This window comes from Falco cherrug, chromosome Z (assembly GCF_023634085.1).
Source record: "Falco cherrug isolate bFalChe1 chromosome Z, bFalChe1.pri, whole genome shotgun sequence".
NCBI classification, from domain to species: Eukaryota; Metazoa; Chordata; class Aves; order Falconiformes; family Falconidae; genus Falco; species Falco cherrug.
Genome location: NC_073720.1, coordinates 64,798,564 through 64,820,358, shown reverse-complemented (window position 1 = coordinate 64,820,358; position 21,795 = coordinate 64,798,564). Strand labels below are relative to the sequence as shown.

Here is a 21,795-nt window from a genome sequence, read left to right as displayed (position 1 = left end):
CTGGGACTTCCTATGCGAGCTAGTTTTAATCAGTGCAACCCACTTACTCCATGTAGCATCAGTTGCTTGTTGTGTGGTGGAAACCCTCCTTTTTAAACATCCAGCCCAACACTGGTAACTGGAGTGCCAGAAGGAGCTACTACGCTTCAGCACCAACCACTTCCAAAGCAGCTCGAACCCTTCATAAGCTGCCAATATATCTTTTTCAGCTGGAGCGTGGCAGGTCTCAGATTGTTTATATCCTAGACTCCAAGAGACCAAGGGTCAACCTTGAGTCTGCCCTGGTGCTTTCTGCCAGAGGCTCCAGGTAGGGCCATTCTCCCTGGCTGCAGTGTAGAGCATATTTTTTACATCTTGCCCAATCCAAACTGGCCCAAGGTCTACTGCTTGAGCTATCTCACCTTTAATTTGTTCAAAGGCTTGTTGTTACTCAGGGCCCTATTTAAAATCATTCTTTTTTCAGGTGACATGACAAAGAGGGCTTACAATCACTTTGGAATGTGCATTCTCCAAAAGTCAACACCTAAGAAAGCCTGACTTTCTTATTAGTTGTGGAGGCATAGCTGTTATTTTGTTGATCACACCCACTGGGTTCTTAAAAATCAGTATTCCCATTTTATTCCCAAAACCTGGATCTCCTGTGTGGGTCCCCTGACTTTGTTTTATGGCAAAACCAGCTTTCAGAATGACTTGGACTATTTCCTCCCCTTTCTCAAAAACTGCTTCTGCTCTGTTGCCCCATACGATGATGTCATCAATGATTGCAGGTGTTCTGGAGCTTCACCCTGTTCCAGTGCAGGTGGTAGGGCTGTGTTTCCACTGCTGGGGCAGCCTGTTCCAGGTGTATGTGGACACCCTTCCAAGTGAGGGCAAACTGTGACCTGCGCTTTGCTGCCAAAGGGATTGAGAAAGAAGTTTTTGTGGTATCAGTGGTGGCTTGCCACTTAGCTGCCTTTTGATTCCAATTTGTATTGAAGTTCTAGCATGTCTGACATGGCAGCACTCAACAGCAGTGTGACTTTATTTGGGCCACGATAGTCCACTGTTAGTCTCCATTCTCCTTTAAACTTTTGCACTGGCCATATGGGACACTTTAAAGGGTGAATGGGTCCTGCTGATCACTCCTTGGCTCTCTAGGCATCAAATCAGCTTATGGATGGGAATGAGGGAGTCTCGACTGGTGCGGTGTTGCTGTTGGTGCACTGTTGTAATAGCAGCTGGCACTTGTTTTTATCTTTTTATTAAATTAATCATTAAAATCTTCCACTTTTCTGTAACCCCACCGCAAAAGGGTCTTCTGAAAGTCTGGACAAAGTAGACGGCTGCTTAGTTGTCTCTGTTTCCAGGGCAGCTATAACAAAAGCCCACTGTTGACACTATTTTGGATCCTTGAAATACCTTCTGCTAAGAGTCTGTGACAAGGATATGTGGAGCTTCTGGGCCAGTCACAATGGGATGTTTTTGCCACTCATTCCCAGTCAAGTTTATTTTGGCCTCCAATACAGTTAGCTGTTGCAATCCCCCTGTCACTGTGGAAACGTTAATGAGTTCTGCCCCTTCATAGCTTGATGGCATTAGAGTACACTGTACCAGTATTTAGTAGAGCTTTATATTCCTGTGGGTCTGATGTGCCAGGCCATCAGATCCACACAGTTCAGTAAACCTGGTTATCCCTGTCCTCCACCTGGCAGGAGGCAGGACTCCTAATCCTGGTCGTAGGATTCCCCACCAGGATGGCAAGTAGTACTAAGTGGATGTAGCATGGATTAGTTCTACTCACTTATACCACCTGATGCACAGGGGCGACAACAACACTGAGTATGCAGACAGGTTAGTTGTATGACCAGTGAGTTTTCAAATCATAAACCAGTACTATATAGTACAACACTATGATAACGTTAGCCCAGGTCCCAAGGAGAACAAACAGCACCATAGGGAGCACATGCTGCAATTAAATAATTCAACCCTGAGACCATGGACAGCAACTTTAAGAGCAGAGAAATCAGCATTGTGGCCAGTGATAATTAATCCAGTCCAATGAACACTGACAACAATTTTATTCTAACACACCCTAGTTGAACCTGTCATTATCTCAACCCTTCATGTCCCTGTGAGCACCAAAAAGGACTGTTGTGCTTTAGCCCTGGGTGGTAATTAAGTGCCACACAGCTGCTTGCTCATTGCCCTGTTAAGCAGAGGAATGGCAAGGAGAATTGGAAAGGACTGTAAAACTAAAGGGTTGAGATAAGAGCAATTTACTAATTGAAATAAAATAAAAATGGAACAACAATAATAAGGTAACAGTGATAACTCTTATAATGAAAAGGTGAGAGAAGGGTAGAGGAATGAAATCCAAAGCAAAGGGAGGAAACAAGTGATGCACAGTGGAGTTGCTTACTACCTGCTGACTGATGCCCAGCCAGTGCCTGAGAGGCTGTCAGCTAACCCCTTCCAGTTTGTGCAGTGAGCATGAGTCCCATGGTGTGGAATACATACTTGGTTAGTTTGTCTCAGCTGTCCTGGCTTTGTCCCCTCACAATTTCTTGTGCCTTTTCCATGACAAGGCCTGAGAAACTGAAAAGTCCTTGACTTAACCTAACAACAACTAAAAACATCAGTGTTCTGTCAACATTGTTCTCACAGCAAATCCAGAGCAGCACTGCACTGGCTGTGAAGAAGAAAATTGTGTCCCAGCTGAAACCAGGACAAGGCTCCAGTACATGAAATGTTTGGGGTTTTTTTTGTCAGAGGATGTGCTCGTTTACTGCACTGTATTCCCCATGTTGAAGGAAATACAGCAAACCAATTTTGAACAGGTATTTAAGTCACCCTGAATTTTTGCCTATGTTGTAGCCAACTATCTTCTGAATTTTGGGTTTTTAAACTACAGTTGTCAAATAGAAAACAACATCCACTATTGTCATGGGCAAGATAAAAATAAACAATTTCTTGGGATTTTTTGTTACAGTAGTAAGCTCACATGTTTTTGCTGAAATTCATGTTGGAATTGGTGTCTAGGCATTGGTGCTGAATGGTGGATAGGGGTAAGTGGGGAAGCAAATTTATGACATAATTCAGTGAGGCAGGGGAGAATAAATATATTTTATTTTCAGACTTTAGGAGGTACTGAAAATGGATGTGTCTTTGTCATGAGTTTATAAATTGTACATTTAAAATTAGAATTCAGAAAAAATAATGGATTTGTTTTAAGTTTGAATATCCATGACTTTATTAAGCGTGCAGCTTGAGCATTTCCTTGGATCATCGGATAGTACTGGGGGGGGGGGGGGGGGAACCCCCAAAACAAAATGCTTTCTTTTGCAGAGCTGGCATAAGATGCAGTGAGTATATCTAAATGTCCATCTTAAGTGTGTTTGCCTACTTGGGAAGTAGCTTTATAGGTTTTGCTTTTTCTAAATATCTGCTGCATTAAGCTTTGAGGGTTTTTTTAGGTCTTTTCAGTCACTCCAGCATCTTTTGCCATTTGTGCTGGTATCAGAGACTTCTAACTTCACAGTATTGCTTTTCATAGAGGGTGTCTAAAGCAATTATAATTAATTGTAGCTTAATTGTATGACTGATTGAAGGGAGAAGTAATTTTGTATAAGAATTTTACTGTACTGAATTTGTTGTTCATTAACAGAATTTTTTAAATGCTAGTAAATATTGCTGATGTATGCTGGAGATGTATTTTTACTACAGATACTACCAAGGCTTCACGAATGGAATGAACATGTTGCTATTGACTGCTTATTGACAGCAACCAGCTGGGCACTTCACTGGTGATGTTTTCGTTGTCACGTTGTCCTGTTGGAGTTTGCTTATACTGACTTAAAAAGAGGAAGAAATCAAAGTGAAGTACCATAAAATTGATATGGACAATAAGAAGAAAGACAAGGACAAGCCAGATGAAAGAATGGCACGGCCTGGTGGGAGGTCAGGCCATAATCCATGTGGAACTGGTTCATCAAATTCTGGAGTGTTAATGGTTGGCCCTAACTTCAGAGTTGGCAAAAAAATTGGATGTGGTAATTTTGGAGAGCTACATTTAGGTAAGATCCTTGTTCCTTTATTTCAGTTTGCATTACCCAACGCTATTGTGTGCAGTCTAGCCATAAAAATGACTACATGAACACGTCAGACAGCTGTTCAAAGTACTTCCAAGCTTCGGATAAGTTAAATTTGTCTTGCATGTCTTCTGTGGTGTGACCCCAGCCAGCACAAGCTCTATCACATGCTAAGAATCTCTGCAGCAGGAGACTTTCTGGGACTAAAAATGTTCCATAACTGTATGCAGTGCTGTCCTAAATTCAGTTGTCTCTTTGAAGATGCTGGAAATTACTTCATGGTTATTGTATTATGCTACCTTTGCTGGTTTCCTGAAGCAGTTCATTCAGATGTTCTTGGGGCAAAGTGTATGTGAAACACATCCTCCTACTTACAGGTCTGTCTTATAGTGCTGTGGTCTTGGAGGTTTCTTTGAGACCGTGTAGCAGGCACTTCAGTGGTTTTAATAGCAGTGACCTTTTTGATTCCTTCATTTCCTTTTCATCATCAGCAGTATAATGAGGCTAAACAGTGAGCTGCTGTTGGACAGGGACAGCGAGGATCTATCTGTCTGTAGGGAGAATCTGGGAGATGGGTAATTCAGTCAGTTCCCTGCTGAACAGATGGTTGAAAAATCAAATGGTGAAGAAGGGACAGGTTAAGAATGACTGTGGAATTTTGAAGCATTTGAATTTGGGCAGCAAAGCTTGAAACTTTACTGTTTATTAGAGTAGATGCTAAAATGATGGGTATGTGCTTTTGGAAAAGTATATATTTAATTTTGCGCTCTTAAATTTCCATGATGACAGCATTAGCCAGGGTTTTCAAGGTCTGTGATTCCTCTGTGTGTTAACAAATGTAACTTGACACTTAATGGCAAGACCTTACTCCAATATTCGTGGAACGCTTAAGTTAATGCTTTTCTTTAAAAATAGATGGATTTGAAAGTGGGGTGTTTGAGAGAAGGGTGGGCTGTGTAGGTCCTGTGTTTCTGTTGATCATCTACCTCTGGTAGAACTACTGTCCTTCAGACAATGTTTTTAATATAGTGCTTGTACACAATGTTGTAATGCATGTTATAAATGTGACTATATAGACATTTATATAACATGTTTTTAATGCAGTGCTTTCTAGGGGCATAATCGAGTCTGAGTCAGAATGTAAACAAGCTTAGTACATTAATATTGTAGAGGGATGAAAGGTAACATTGCTGGAGCTCTGACTGAGGATACTGAAGTTAAGTGTCTCAATAAGAGGTACTCTGGTTAATTCCTGTTGATAGTTAAAAAAGATTGATATATTTTGACCTTTACAGTGTTATATATGTACCTCAGCAGTTCACAAATCAGGCTGAAACTCTGTCTAAAGCTTTTCTTAAACTTGTCTAAACTGACTTTGAATGATGATTTCTTTTAAACCTCTCCATGAAAGATATCAGACTAGTATAATTAACGTCACGTTTATTACTGAAGGCAATTGCAAACTAATAAAGTTAACTTTTTTTCCTGTCTGTTATCTTGGACTAGTCATGGCCTACAGAGTTGGTTATCTATTTCAGATCAGTATCAGATTAACTCATTTGCTTGCAGCAGATAGAGAGTGACATCATCTATTTCATTCTAAATACAGAATGCAAGTAGTTAAGACTGACTCTGGTAGTACTGAAATGAAGTAGGACAAACAAGTAACAGAAATAGGAGGAAGATGGTAGTGTAGCGTAGTACCCTGCAGCAGCCACCTGGACAACTGCAAGCTTTTGTTTTCCACAAATAGTAGATATTTCAAATCCTTATTTATTGTTACTTGTGGAGTAAGATGTTTTAAATGTAAGTTACTGAAAGCAGGGATTAAGACTAGTATTACAGAATTTGATATAGATTAGTTACTTTTGCATTATGCTACTACAGCAGCAAGTAACTTCAAGTGGGTATCCTTCCTATGAAGATGTACACAAGCACTTATTTTTTTTTATGTACTTCTGCAAATGGGAATATATTTTGAGCATGTGTCTTAAAAAAATCTTAGACTTAAAGGAGGAATAAAGTTTTTAAAGAGCTATGAAGCTGTGCTTCAGGAGATAAAAATTCAGTTACAAATCAGTAGCCATTGTAGTCTTCCTGCTAAGAAAAAAGGAAGAGCCAGACTTCTGTAGTGGTTTGGGGATCAAATGGTAAATTGGCTGTATCTAGCAAATGAATGTCTCTGATGTGCAACCATGAACTTGCAAAGGACTAAACTCTTCTGAATATTTAGCTGTTAATCTTCAGGCTTTTCTGAATTAAGATAAACTGATGGAATAGTAAACGAAAGTCTGTTGCTGCTGCATGTGATGCCTTATACGATACCTGTTCTGTGTTTAGAGAGAGATCAACAGCGATGTCAAATCTGCTGTCTTCCATATTCTAAGAGACAGTTGTCATGACTCACCACATGGAAGGTTAAAATGTACCTTCTGATGTTTCTTCAGAGTGATAAGCCTGTCCTTACTATGTTTGGCTACTGGGACACAACATCCAGTCACTTAACTGTAACTAGATTTGTTAGAATAGACTGAAAGTGCAGGGCCTTTGCAAGAGTTTCTTTTAATACCTTCTAGACTGTAATAGCATACAGGAACACAAAGACACTTCATATGGTGTGCATTTTTTGTAAAAAATGTAACTCAAATACTCATAAGAAATGTTTAAGATGCCTGGATTTCCACTCTAGTCCCTGGATAGGTCTTGGAATTATCCATTCTTTTGGTGGTCAGAGTAGGGCCTGCTGCCCATAGTGATTCTGTGTTTATTATTATACAGCCTTCAGGCAACTTGTTTCTTGTAAAGCTGATCCCTTACCAGACATGTGAGTTGTAATACATCTTTTTTTCAGCTTTGCAAGAGTACTTTATTTTTAAAAATAAGGACCTGAGATCGTAGTTTTTGACTACAAATGTGATTGTCTTCACAGGAAACCTTTTGTCCTGGTCCATGTCTTTTCCCCGCTTGATTTCTTTAATAAAACTGAGCTAAACATGGGAAATCCAGACCTGAGTAATACTACAGAGATAGAAGTGGAATTGTGATTATAAATAATACACACTACACTCTTTTAAAGACTGCAGCAAAATGAAGTGTCAGAATTTACTTTTCTGTTACCTGCTATTTTTTTAATTTTACATAATTTTAATATTTACGTAATTTTATTTTTTCATAAAGCTTGTCTACCTTTAATCATTGCATACTATTTGAAGTAACACTTGTTGAAATATGCTTATCCAGTTACAGAATCACTTCTAAAGCAGCATATGCATTTTCTAAATGGTATAAGTATTTTAACTCAGTAATGCTCTTCTCCTGTTTGTTGTAACTTTAAGCTTAGAATGTAGAGAATTGAGACACACCCTGCCTGCCCTCCCCCCCCCCCCCCCCCCTTAGTCCTAGTTAATTCTAACTCTAACTAGTGTCTGGTATTCCAAAACATATGATAATCTTAAATTAAATTTTAAATAGTTTTCAGCAATAAAAATGAAAATGTAGAATGACCCATTGCACTTTACAGTAATTCACCAATTTTGAAGCTTTTCTAGTGTATAGAAATGCTGCAAACTTGGATGAAATAGCTGAAACTCTCAGTGAAACTGCCACTTCTTATACTATTTAAGAACAAAGTTCTGTTTGAGTATGGTATCGGACTAATAAAGCCACATTTTTTCAAGTTGCTACCAGAAGACCTAGCACCTTAGATCAAAAACATTTGAAGACTTCCTTGATGTTTAAATGGCATTTTACTTGAACAGGAAAGCCAATGTCTTACATTGTTGTTTTTGTTCTTTTTTTCAAGGAAAAAATTTATACACAAATGAATATGTGGCAATTAAGCTGGTAAGTTACTTTAAGGATTTGGGATGAGAAACTAATCAAAATTTTCTTTTCTTATATAATGGTTTGGTTTCCTTAATTAAAATCCTTAAGCTATGTATGTTTTGAACTGAGTAGATGAAGGCAGTTAGTGATAGATGTAATAATATACTTTGGACATACTGAATAAAAGCAGCGTTAATTCCTGCACTATTATCAAGGCTAAGTCTGTGTTTGTCGATGGTGATTGATGGCTGCTTTAGGGATATATGTGGCAGTTGTCTTTAGTAGATTCCTTTTTTGTGCAACAAGTAGAGGAACACCAAACTTAATGTGAATCTGACTACAGATGACTACAGAGGAGCTCCAGAAATTCTGCAGCCTGCCTGTATTTTAACACCCTTATTTCTGCCTCAAACTGTTTTTCATTCGTAGTCGTTGGTATTTGCACATCTGTTTTGGTAGACGTTTTATTTGCAATGATATGAAAAATGTTTCCTTCATTTGCACACATGGTAAATGTGGATATTTTATTAATACTGAAGACTCAGAAAAAGCAGAACAATGACCTCAGAACAGCACCGTATACTTGATATTTTGTTTCTGGATACTTTTACCTTCTTGGTAAATGACTGTTAGTGCTAAAGAATTTCATGATTAAGTTCAGTGTTTTACTTGTCCTTGAAGAAATTTTAGGACTCCCATTAACTTGTTGCTGCAGTAGGACAGAATATTTCTCACAGCATAGTATGGTCAATTTCTATTTCGATGAAGTGAAAGGTAAGCTATCGAAACAGAAATACATGGCTTTAGATGGGTAATCTTAAAAAAATCACAAATATATATAATATACTCTTGAAAATTATTTGTGTGACTATTTGTTCAGAAAAATATTTACTTCAATGGCCACAGATGTAAAAATATCTAACTTAGGATTTGAAAGAGCAGCATCAAATGCAATTCTGGTGGTTATTGTGTGTCATGCCCGATATAATTTTGCTTTAAAATACCTTGGATTTACTCTGTATCTCTGATAATACTTGAAAATAGTCTGAGTTCTTCTACTTACTGGCTGTTTGCTATAAAGCGCTGTTGTACTGTAGGAGGGTTTGTTACCTGGTGTGCAGTGCTGGTTCATGCACCAAGTTTCAGTATTCCTATTCTTTTAATCTGGTTTGTGCAAAGTAGGGAGCAAGGTGGTAACCCGCACATGCCTAGCTCCCTGATTGCCAAAACTTTACGCTATCTATACTTTTCAACAAGCAAAGCCGTCAGCCTTCGTTGGTTACAAGTGACACAACTTTCCATTCCTTGGTCCTTGGTTTCCTATTTGTCAGGCGCCTCCTGCTCACTGTGTGAATGCAGTCCGCGTGCGCAGCCTCCACTTTCGGAGTCTGGTGTGTGTGTTTCTTGAGTCAGTGGTCAATAGGTTAGTGGGTCGTTGGTCATGATCTACCCTGGCCGGAATTACCTTTCCTATAGTTTTCCTGAGTTTATTTCTTGTGAGTGCTTCCTTTGGGAAATTCCTTTTCTAAACAGGAGGAGCGCTTAGTGGGACATACAAAAAAACTTGTAACATCAAATAACCATTAATGAGTCATCTGTTCTAATTGTCTTAAAGTCAAACTACTAAGAATACATTCAGTTTTATTAATCATTTGATACCTGCACATTCAGAAATAGTTCGCAAGATGATGTTTTTGAGCATTAGTCACTCGGTGTAGAGTAGAACTCTTTAACCTGATTAGTGGGTTTTGGTAAAACAGTTTTTATTAATAAACTCGTGTATTATTTCAGCCCATTTCAACTTTCAAAGGTACTGTTAAGTGGCAACTTTGACTTGTTTCCAAATACTCAATTTTACAGCTGTTCATTTGTAGCTGTGCAAAAAGCTTGAAGTACTGTTATTAACCTCCTTTGAAGTCACTAAAGAACCAGTGTAGAGCAGTACGTCTGTAATTTACTAGTGCTTACAGAACTCTGGATATGTACTAAACTTGTCAAGTTGTCCTCTTACTTCAGTGGTATGAGAAGCTATAGTGTCTTTGCAATAAACTACAGATGTAAGGAATCAGTGAAAGTCAACACTGGAGCTTGCATCATCACTGTAAGGTAAAAACACATTCATTAGCAGGTAGAACTAGTGGATTCTTTGAACATAGTTCTCTTTTTTTTTTGTAATCTCATTCAGCTCTTTTGAACTTGGGTCACAATGTTTGGTTTGTTAAAAGCAGCTGTGTCAAATTGGGGGACTCAGTTGAATTCTGCTTTTTTTCTGTTTTTTCTTCTATTACAGACAGTGTCAGGACTTCATTGTAACAGTTAGTTAGGTTGTGCTTGGTCTCCTTTCCCTTTTAAAATGTAAGCCTAATGTTTTTTTCCTGTCTCTGGCACTTACTCCTTTTGTGCTTTGAGAGCAGTGATTAGGCCTATGCTCAGTCTTTGTTTTGTTATCCTAAATGAAGCACTCATAACTTCCTCTCTGTTTTGCACCTGTTGTAGTTCAGGTTTAGCCCTCCTGAATTGTGTTACTTTAATTATGTAATTATTCTAGTTTGAGCAGTTACCCTTGGTAGGTAGGGTTGGGGTAATATCTCTCCAGAAGTATCCTAAAATTGTATTTGTATTCCTTGTGGTAGCATTTGTTGTTGATGTATTGTTTTGTTAGGAGCAGCAAAACATCTCCTATGCCAGATGTTTTATATATAAATGGTAACTGTATAGTGTAGTGCAGGAAGGTTGTGTGGGTTTCTCTTGAGAGCATGAATTATAATGGCTGTGTTTATACAGCAGCTTGCAAGAGTACTTCTGATGCTAAAAGTAAATGGTTTTTACAGCTACTGTTTTGACTTACTAATTCAACACAATGAAAAGTTTATTTCCCTCATGGACAAAACTATACAAGTATGTTCCTGTTTACGATGCTTATGGCAACTTCAGGACTGACTTATATAAGGAAATGTTTTAAACAGTTATTCTATGTGAGGCATGAGGGTCATACAATGTATGCATTTTAATGTATAACGTATGTATGTGAATGCATGTTTATTCTGGTAAAGCAGCCACAATTCCAGGATATTACTCTTGATCTGGCTTCTTTCATTATGACCTGTTCTGATGGGGCACATACCCAAATTTGAAAGGTTAGATGAGACTTTTTTTCTAAGAACTGGAATGAGGATCTTTAAGAACTGGGTTTCAGCAGTTGTGCACTGTCTAGTAGTATTTGTGTATTTCCGCTGGTCTATTAGTGTATGGATTGATTTCTTGTGATGAGGTAGTTCTTCAGCAATAACCATTTGGTATACATGAATGGCTCACCTCTTCATTTATTATTTACTACTTTTACTACTTAGACTTCCCTATTCAGCTGTACTTTCTCCTTCATTCTTCTTCCCTTTTGCTTTGACAAACTTCTCCATTGCCTGAATTTATCTCAATCTCAATCTTAAAATCTGCAGGATGCTTAACCACTAACCAGATACCAACTAAAGAAACTTCTGGTTGAGCTGCTTCTGGAAATAAGTAAATTTTTCTTTTTGTTTTTGTGTGAAAGATAGCAAGTTATGAGGTAGTCACTACTACTTTTAATCTGTAATCTTTAATTCATTGAGTAATGATTAAAATCTTAACAGCTGAATACTTAAAATTTTAAGTGGGGTGTGTGTATAAAGAAGATTGCGTCTGGAAGGGTTTTTTTATTACAGTCTAGAATGATCCCATTTCAGAACCTCTTTAGACAGCTGTAGTAAATGCTAGTAGACTGATCTTTTCCTGTAACAAGATCCTTATCTCTTAAAGAGCTTTTTGCTGAAAATACCTTTTGTTTGCTGTTACCTAAGAAAATATGAAGCAGAGACAGAAGGTACACTGAGTAGGAGTTAAACATGAAAAGCAGGCAATAGCTGAATGTAAAAATAGTGCTTTGGGTTAATATCACTTCTGACCTTATGGTTAGTCTAAGTAAACTTTTCTCAAAACCTTTTAAAAGGGAAGTGGTACATCTTGGAAATTGCGTAGTAGTTTATTCCATGTATTTGGCATAAAAAGAATTGCAAAAATACATTATGAACTTGAAACAGATGTCACGTTTTGGGTGTTGTTATCCTTTTGTTTGAATGTGTAAGCATCCCACAAAATAAGAAAGGAGAGAAGAAACTTGGTTCAGGGAACCTCTCTGAGCTAAGGAGCTCTTTTCTGTTGGTCAGGTAACTGGTGCTTAGTAACTGCACATTAGTTCCTTGGACTGCAGGGTCTGCCTGCCATCCTCATAAAGACAGAAATGCTCTTCTGCAGAGTATCTAGGTTTTAATATTGAAACTTTGAAATAATTAGACTTGAATATATAAGTAGTGCAGTGAAAGTCATTCTTAGAACATTGCAGAAATCCTGGAACAGTATTCTCAGGATGCTTCAGTGAAGACCTGAGTTTAAAGTAAACAAAGTAATTTCTTTTTTTAAGAGATTGACTTCAAAGTCCTCTGGGATTAACATGATGATTTAAGTTATGTGTTGCCAGACTTATTTTTAGATGCTGAAAGGTACTAAAATATTAATGAAAATAGCAAGAACCATGATTTGAAGTTTCCTTTTTTATTGTTGAATACGCTTTTTAGACTTATTAATGAACATATAGTTACAGTGGTATGTTGTTCACTCTTACATTGTGGTGGAAGATTACATTTATCATACCTTTGTCTTGATTCATCCTTATCTATCTTTTCTCATTTATCAGTAGTTCACTGCATACTGCAAAGTGGGTTGTGTGGGAACATGACAGATAGTACATGAAGAGCATATTGTGCTTGCCCTTTCACAAGTTCTGTGGAACAGAAGGTTGTATTACCTTTGTATGTTTGGAGTTACTGAACAATTGGTAAGATACCTAAGCCTTCTCACAAAATAAGGCAATTCCAGAAGACTGTCAGCCAATAAATGGGCTATAAATACATATTACCACACTTTTTTCAACACTACTGGAGGGAGTAGAAGTATTTAATTGTCTCTCTGCTAGGCAGGGTTTAACTTCAGACTTTGCCTGTGTGTGGTTTTCAAGTAGACTTATTTGACTGTTATAAATTTGTTGTCTGGAGACTTATCAGAAGAGTTTCCTGCTGACGACTGGAACAAGCAGCATTCATTTGAAAAACTGTAGATGTGTATGTCAAAAATTGGAAGCTGTTTCTTTTCCCTGGGACAATTTTTTTGGTCAATTTATATATTTCATTCAATACATAAAAGCTGTTTTTCATTTTTACTAAGGGAGCATCTTAGAACATTCAGGGGTGATTGTTATTAATGTCAGTTAAGACAAACGGTATGACTGAACAGAATCAAACTGCCCATAAGCCAGTGTCTTGCCTTAGCACATTCAGAAGACATACAGAGTTTTACGGACTCTTAGCAGGCAGAATTACAAGCTTTTTTAGAGACTATGTAGAAAGTGGTATATTTCATAACAGACATTTATAATACTACAGGCAAACTAGTAGCTAATTTCTGTGGTTTTGTAAAAGGTTCAGTAACAGGCTTCATGATGGATTTACTTATGCCTCTGAAAGCTGAGTACTGGAGGTTGATAGTTGCACTGATTTGCTTAGGCCCACATTTGCAGTGAAGTGTTTTGTTAAGCAGTATCAATCTTTAATACTTGGAAATACAGTTTATGAGAACATATGAAATTTAAGTAGGACCTTTTGGTGGCCTGGTTAGTCTTGCTTAGTAGTTAGGTTTGAAGGATCAATACCTCTTTTGTTTAGAAAGTTCTTGCTCACTGCTTTGTGAAAAATTCCAGTGTTCAGCTACAATGAATGCTCAGGAGCATAGGAGGTATGTATCAAATTCTGGGGTTTTCTTTGTAGAAACTGTTATGTTGGCCCTCCTTTGGTATTTGGCCTCAACTTCTGGTATCCTGGCAGAATCAAGTGCATAAAATGTACCATGACAGAGACTTTGGCTGTAGCAGCAGCAGCAATTTGAAACATCTGAGTGTTGGAGGGAGGTGCGTTGAGGAAGAGGACTAAGTTTCTCATGATTGAATATTGGCTTACAGTTTCTATGGCCTAGCTATGCTGCTGGGAAATAACACAGGCTAACAAGCCATTAGCTTCTGGAGAAGATGGTGTCAGGAAAGAGATGAGTGCCTTGCCTAAACTTTTCTTGAAAATTGACATCCGGCAGTATCAGTTACTGCTAAGTGTATTAACAATCTTAGTTGCATGCTGTAATTCTAGTAGGTGCGGTCTGTGTAGGAATAATACCCAGCTAATGTCCAGATTCTCACTGATGCACTGGAAGGTGTTGCATATCACAAGAAACCAGGCATATCTTCTAAAAGATGCTCTAGGAAATTGTTTAAGAATGTTACAATAAAGTAGCTTTAATTTGCAAAGGGAAATAATCAAGGAAGTTAGGGTTTTAATTTAGGCAACTTGTGTGTTCCAGTGCTTGGATCTCATGTCACTTTATTCATTGGGACCTTGCCACGCTAATACGTAGAACACGGAACTAAGATTTCATTAAACTAATAAAATATATCGGGAAAAGAAAGATTTAAACTACAAACTTACTCTGGTGCTCTTTTTTTTTTTTTTTTCATTCCATGTTTGTAGCTTAGAATGGTGTTGCTAAGCTATTCTTGTGTGGAAGGATTTGGTTGGGGTTTTTTTGTAAAGATCCTAGGATAATTTTTTTTTATAAAGACATATCTATCATGTATAGTAAGTTCGTGGAGAGTCTTTTCAATCCTTTAAGCTGCATGCATATCAATGTTACCTTTAGAGAGCTGCCAGACACATCACCCATATGCTTTGGAGAGACAGATTATTTTTTAGCTATTCCATTGTGAGTCTGTGATTGGGTTTGCATGTTGGACCCCAGTTCTGTAGAGCAATAAAAGATCTCAGTGTCCCTGTATGCACTAGTCTCACCTGAATGAGGTTTAGGTTTCTTAGTTTCTTAAGTACCAGTCATTTTGGAAGAAACATTCAAAATTACCACATGGCTTGGAAGCAGTAGGGCTCGTTTGGTGGGTAGTAGGTAAGCATATTAGTCTTTAGGCTTTGGCAGAGAGGCTTTGTTTTAAATGTTGTTTTTGTTTTTAAATCAGGAGCCAATGAAGTCGAGAGCACCACAGCTACATTTGGAATACAGATTCTACAAGCAGCTAGGATCTGGAGGTAAAAAGCAGCGTCATGCATTTTGACTGTGATATTATCAAGGATGAATTTTTGATGAAAGCTTTCTGATTTAGGGGTATAAATCTACTTAGTAAAGTGCCCCTAGTTACTTAAAGCAGAAAAAAGCCCCATGAATCACTGGATTAATGTATAAATTTTCCTAGTATTGTAAGGCTTTTTTGTTTTACTCTTTAAACTGTGTCTATGAAATCCTAAGACTTATAAATAAGTCTTTTAAGCATCACAGATTTTGTGTGCATATGGGTATACCTTACACTAAGCAGCCTTAGACTATTCTCAGTGCGTTCTTTTTGAATAAACACTACAAATGACCAAACTGGTAGTCTGCTAATCACACATTTTTATTTAAAGTTGCTATGATATTTAAATAACTTCAGCCTCAGTTTTACTCTTCTCCCATTGATACAGTATATATTGCTTCTTAATAATTTCAAGCCTCTTAAATATTTTTTAAAAAAAGTTTAAATATAGATTGAGATTTGAATTTCTCATTTCTCTCCCCTTTCTGCCCACACACCCATAAGTACTCTTATGATGGTCCTCTCAGTGATCCAGTTGTTACCATTATTTGCTTTTATAGGTGAGCAATACTTCTCACATGTTTGTGCCTTTCGCAGAACTATAAGGTCAGTTAGCAAGATGTGAAGCTGTTTAAACTAGAAAACAACGTAGGATACTGTTTTCTTGAAAATGTTCCTTTAATTCCTATAATAGTTCTTCATAGGTCATGTAGTGAGTTTTTCCATTTTTTTTACTTGTTCTCCTCATGTATGGATGCATACATGCGTAGTAACAGCAACTGAGTACTAAAAAATGGTTTCAGAAACAACTGGTGAAAAGGGAGTAGTACTCTTTTCTTTCTCAATTTTGTAAGCAGAGCCATTATTTCCTATAAATAAAACATCTGTTTTTCATAAGAACTACTAATTCCAGTTTGTGCTACAGACTCAATCTTAGTGTGAAATAACCTGAAGTTTAAAGGATAAAATACCTGTAGCACCTTTAGAATCCCAGTTTATTTGGGGGTGGCATGGGGAGAAAGGAGAGTCATTAACATGTGAATGAATTGTTCTGGAAGTAAATTATGTTATTTTCCAGAAATATCTTCTGGAAAATAAGTAAAGAAAATGTTACTGGGCAACAGATTATCTGACTTTATGCTACCTTTTAACAGAGCATCTTAGTAGCCTTGCTGGAAGGAGCAGCATTTTGAAATTTTGTTGTCTTGGTATTCCCTTATCTCCACCCATTATTTGTCTACTTGCTTATTCTTACAGTATCCCTTCTTCCTTTTCTAATGACCTTGTGACTTAATTTTTTTTTTAATTATTATTAATTTCTGTGACAAGTCTTGCAGTTCTGTACCATGAATGCCATGAAGATAGAAGACATGCATAAGTGAAAAAAAAATTTGCGGGATCTTTTATAGCTCTGTTCCCTGAAAGAACAAGATAAAAATAGACATGAAATATGATAGATGTCCATTTTTATACATAGCACTTGTGAACTGGGAATATTCCTTCTTTGTGTTTAATAAAAAGTACTTTTGACGTGCATGAAAAAGCATTAACATTTCAAAACTGTATTCCTTTAGAGAGAAACTGCTCGCGAAGGAGGCTTATAATCTGTAACTTTATTCTCAAATGTGCTTTTTACAGAACATGCTTGTGAATGTGTAGTAGCTTGTAGGTGTTTGTCAGGAAAAAAATGTGAAACATCGTTCTTAAACAGGAAGCATTTTATGTACTTTTTGGGTCTTTTTGAAACATTTTTAATTATATGGGGGAATGGATCTAGAACTTATTAAAAACAGTTCTTAAAGTAGCTTATTTTGGTCACATCATTATTTAGCTTTCACTTAAGGTTTATGTACCAACATCAATTTTTATTAAAATTATTGTCTCTTTTCTGCCATAATTTAGTCATTCAGTAACTTTGAGCATGCTCTTCTCATGAAGTTTGAGATCATTTAGTCAGAGTGCAGAAATTTCAAATGAATGAGCAACCTACAGATGGAATTTAAAGTATCTTTAATTCTAATAAAATTTTAGTTAAAGGTGTGTTTTCTTAATGTCAAAGTATGAATGGTAGCACAACCTGATAAATTACCATCAGTGCAGTACTAGAAATACAACTATAGCTGAATTCTTACCTGAAATTACACTGAGACTTTTGGAATGAATAGAAATCAGTTTTGTACTTTTTATTGAATTTTTGTAGTAATCTCTTACACTGTCAATCTTTCTTTTCATGGTAAGAAGATGAACTGTAGATGTATTTCGTATACTGTGGCCTGTAATTTAACTGCACCTGAATTTAGTGTGCTTTCCTACTAGGAGGGACTGAGACAGGGGGAAGAAATCGGTAACTTCTAGCTCAATCTGAGTATTGAGAAGTAAAGCTGAGAATTTTTTTAATGTGGGATTTTTGCAATTAAAAAGGTTATTGGTGAAAATGGTTAAAATGCTTTATTTCTTTGACAGGTACTTTCAGTATGGTTCAGTTCCCTTTTGCAGTAAGGAGTTTGTGCAGATTATGAAAGAAGTTATGTATTGTTACGTGTTGAAGAATGTAAAAACTATTCAACTCTGCTGTCCGATTTTTTTTTAATATCTCTTAATAAATCTGTGCTTCATTAATCATAATGGCTGGGAGTCTTTACAGGTGAATGAGGACCGTTTTGTATTTATCTGACAAGTGGAACAAAAGAATGGCAGGTGGCTCCTGCTGCTTAGGCTACTTCAGTAGCGCTTGTGTCTGCAATACTGCTGTTTTACTAAGTACAGACTTACTATAGTACCTGCATATAGCAACCAGGATTATCCATGGTTAGATTTTAGTTTTTCATTTGAGGTCATTTTTGAAAGAGAAATAAGTTCTGTTAATCTGTGGATTTTCCTACCTCTGAAACTGCTGTATTAATGTTTCAGAGAAGGCAGATGTTCAGTACTGTTAACAGTATCTTACTTTTCTTAACTCTGGTAACTTCTGTTCTGTTGGCTGAACTCTAGCTAACGCTTTTATTTTTAAAACTGGCAAACAGTTTTCTTAACAGGGTGACTGTTGGTCAGTATATGTGTAAGATACTTGTGTACTATGGAAAAAGGTATATTTTAAAAGGTTATAGCCAGTGGGAAATAGGTGCTAAGTATTGCATTCTGTACATGAGAATCTTTTGCAGGTTTGATAGTAACAGTCATACAGTAAATGTGCTCTACAATGCTATCTAAAAATCTTTTTTTTTTTTTTTTTTTTTGAGGTCGTGAGTGCCTACCTTAGACACAACAGGTTCCTACTGCTTGGGCAGTGGTAATGAAGAAGTTACTGTTGGGTTAGTGGTTGAAGATTGCGGTGCTGGCATAATGTGGTTTTGGAAGATACAGAAACCTTACCAGATCTCTTTTTACATATTAGCTAGTAAACTTTGTTAGTGTAAGAAGTCTGAATATAACGTTGAGGCTGAAACTGGGGAAGTGCTAAGCATTTGTGTATGGTTATCAACTGCTGTTGTAGATGAGTTGAGTCTGCTTACCATTCTGGTAATCGAGTTCAGTAGAATATTTATTTTAGCATTTCAAGCACGTCAGCATTTTCCAGATTGATGTTTGTGTGTTGGTTTGGGAATGTAACAAAGTCAGTTTGAAATACTCTGAATTTCTGATTATTGTTTTTTGGTGCAGAGTGCCTTAGGTGTGAGATTGAATGCTTCTTTGTTATAAGGTACACTATACATAGTTTAATGTTGAATGGTAGGGTAGACATTGATAGTTTTTTTTTTTTTCCTTGTTTTCTGTGTTGAAAAGGTGTTTGATGGGCTGAAGGCCAAGAATGAAGTTCAGTACTTCAGTGTTCAGTGCCTTTCCCTGCAGGTAAAGACAAAAATATTTATAGTAATGAAAATGTGGTTCCTCATCTAATTTCAGTTCAGACCAGCTTCAGTGTCTGTGTGTGTGAGATTTGAATGTTCAATAACACCTTTTCAAGTTTTTTTTTTACACAACTCTACTGAGGATATAGAGTGCATAAGGCAGATATTGGTACTGAAAGGGAGGCTATCAATTGTATTTCAGATTGTGATAGGTGATTTTTTTTTTAAAAATCTTTCACTGTGAACTGCTAAAAATACTACTTTTATTTGGGAGAAGGCAATGGGATTTAATGTGCTACTGAGATCATCTCTAGGCCATAGCCACCCTGCCTTCCACTGTGTTTCATCACAGCATATCAGCATTTGTACTTTGCTATAATTCTTCCCAGGAAAAAAATATCATTGCTTTATTATGATCTCTTAATTCCTTTCTTAATTGGTAGATTGTAATTTCTTTACTAGACTGACATTCTACCATATCAGTTGGTTGAAGTGGTAGAAGTAAATTGTAGCTAGATTGTGACAAGTGATCATTTTTGTTCATGGCTCTTATAGAAATGGTAAAATAATGTACCCTGTTCTCTGTTTTTAAAAATATTTTGGGTTTGGCATCTTGTATTTGCTGTTATTATAGGATAAACATTATGGAAGTTACTAGGGTTTGAATGAGTTTGAAAAGATGCAAACATATTAATTAAATGCTCCCATTATTGGAAGCAGTAATAGTTTACTGGAGCTTCAGATTTTAGAATATAAATTCATTTCTAAAACAAGTGCATTGTGTTTCTAAAAATTAGTAACAATGAAAGTAGAATACAGAATACCTAGCTGTTAACTACGGAGTTAGCAAGTAACTCAGTTTGGGATAGTCTTAGTTTTACATATGTAAATTATATCTTATGAGTTCGTGTGTGTGTGTGTCTGAGTTATCTCACTTCATAACCTGTCCATATACCTTTATACCTTGCTAACAGTCATTCAGTGTAAGTGCAAAGTGCAAAATTTCTCTTAGTAATGTTACATAAAATGTTGCTTTGAGCTACGTTCTTAGGTAGATAGTTGAAAATTTGCTCTTAAACTGAAAACTGATCCTTTTAAATTAGTTTTTTCATTTTTTTAGTAATGCTGTCATACTTTTGTTCTGCTTTGACTGTTTATTCTCCTACATAATAACCAAACAGTTGAAGTGGTTTTTAATCTCTGTTAATTAATAAAAGTACAGGGCAGGTGGACTTAGAAAATTGACCCTGCTTAAAAGTTTATTGTTAAAAGTAGTTCAACTGAATCAAATAATGAATCTCTTGACTAAACAGTGCATATGAACAGATACCTCTTAACCTGTGTGCTGATTGATGACTGCTATGGTTTTGTTGTGAGTTGTTTGGGGAAAAAAGTGAATTAGTTCTGAGTTCCATTGCTGCTGATACACTTAACAGGAACGTTGAACTGTTCAGTTATTGATATGATTACACAAATATTTATATCTAAGTGAATGAACAATGATGTTAATTACAACTTTATTTTTTTAAATGTAGTCCAACTAAAACTATAACAAATGTTGCTGTCAGTTTTTCTTGTTTTATGCCAGTCCTTTCTAGCATTTGGCTTGAGGAAATGTACAAAACTTTCTCAATTTATTTTTAAAGTAACTTCCCCCGCCCTGGAATAAGTGCAGGAGATCTGCTAAGAATGGCAGCAGCATAAATTTAAATGTGACTTATAAGGGCGCATCTTAATGTTCCTAAGAAGAAGCCTGGCAGCATACAAAAAATTGTATTGATTTTGGAATGTGACATCACACACAGATTTCTGAAATTAGTGTTTACTGTATAAAGTACAAGAGATAGCTGTAATTGTGAAAGGAGGCTTGATGGTATGGTTCACAGAACATTGTGAATGTTAGATAAATGGATGTTTGATTTAATAAGGCTTACAATAAAAATACATGTCTAATTCCATTTTAGTAAAAGATGTTTTATTAGCTACTTTTTAATGGAAAAAATCTTACTGTTATACTACTGTTATATTTGCAAACACTCATATTTTTAAGTAAGAAATGTAGTGCAAGTGTTGTGGTGCATGCCTACAGCACAGCATTTTAGCAGTGCTTAAGTCACATTTACAGAGCCTTGCTCCAAGTTTAGTTTTACAGAGCATGGCTGCATTTCCGGAGATTGTATGGTCTTGTGTACACCGCTTTGGTTTTGTGTGTGCTGCTTTTGGTTCAGGTCAAAAACCACAAATGGCAATATCCTGGATTTTGTAATTGCTTGCTTTCAGAGGATTCAGGCCAGATTCTGTAGTCTTTATTAGGGAATACTTGCATTTGTGGCAGGTTGTTGAACTGTATCCTTGACAGAGTACCAGTATGAATGTGCATTGGAATGTGGCTGTTAACTCCAAGTCTTTGATCTACTCAGTTTAGGGGATTTTGCTTGTGTCCAATGAATTGCCACATGTGAAAAATAAAACTAATAAAAGGCAGTGGGATATAGGAAGCTGAATACAGAACAACTTGTTCTGCAGGCACAGTCTTGTGTATTTTACTGACATTTATGGATCTGATTTAAAAGACAATCTAAGGAATAAGATATAACGCAGATGACATCAGTATGTGTGTTTCTTGACTGGCTTAGAGGAAACTCTGAAAGAAAGTGGCTATTATAAGAAACTGAGAAGCGCTAGAAAACTGCTTACTTGCTTAACTTTACAAATTTAGGCTGTATTTTATAGAGGTATTTTGCCAAGATATGGTTAAAAATTAAGTCAGTGGTAGATTGGGAACATAAGGTTAAGTGTAAGTGGCATTGCTGTTGACCTGTGTTACATATTTCTTTGACAG

General features: G+C 36.6%; 1 protein-coding gene across 11 annotated transcripts in view; it reads left to right on the top strand.

The window, feature by feature from the left end:
* The window catches only part of CSNK1G3 (casein kinase 1 gamma 3), a 70,538-nt gene that overhangs the window by 20,333 nt on the left and 28,410 nt on the right, over positions 1–21,795 (top strand). For 6 of the 11 annotated variants that reach the window (XM_055698986.1, XM_055698982.1, XM_055698985.1 and 3 more), the window contains exons 3-5: positions 3,761–4,052; positions 7,870–7,910; positions 14,995–15,064. In XM_055698986.1, coding sequence (XP_055554961.1) covers positions 3,875–4,052; positions 7,870–7,910; positions 14,995–15,064 — 289 coding nt within the window. In that variant the 5' untranslated portion in view covers positions 3,761–3,874. Of the gene's footprint in view, positions 1–3,685; positions 4,053–7,869; positions 7,911–14,994; positions 15,065–21,795 lie in introns of those variants that run through there. The other 5 variants (XM_055698988.1, XM_055698987.1, XM_055698981.1 and 2 more) reach the window with 4 other exon arrangements.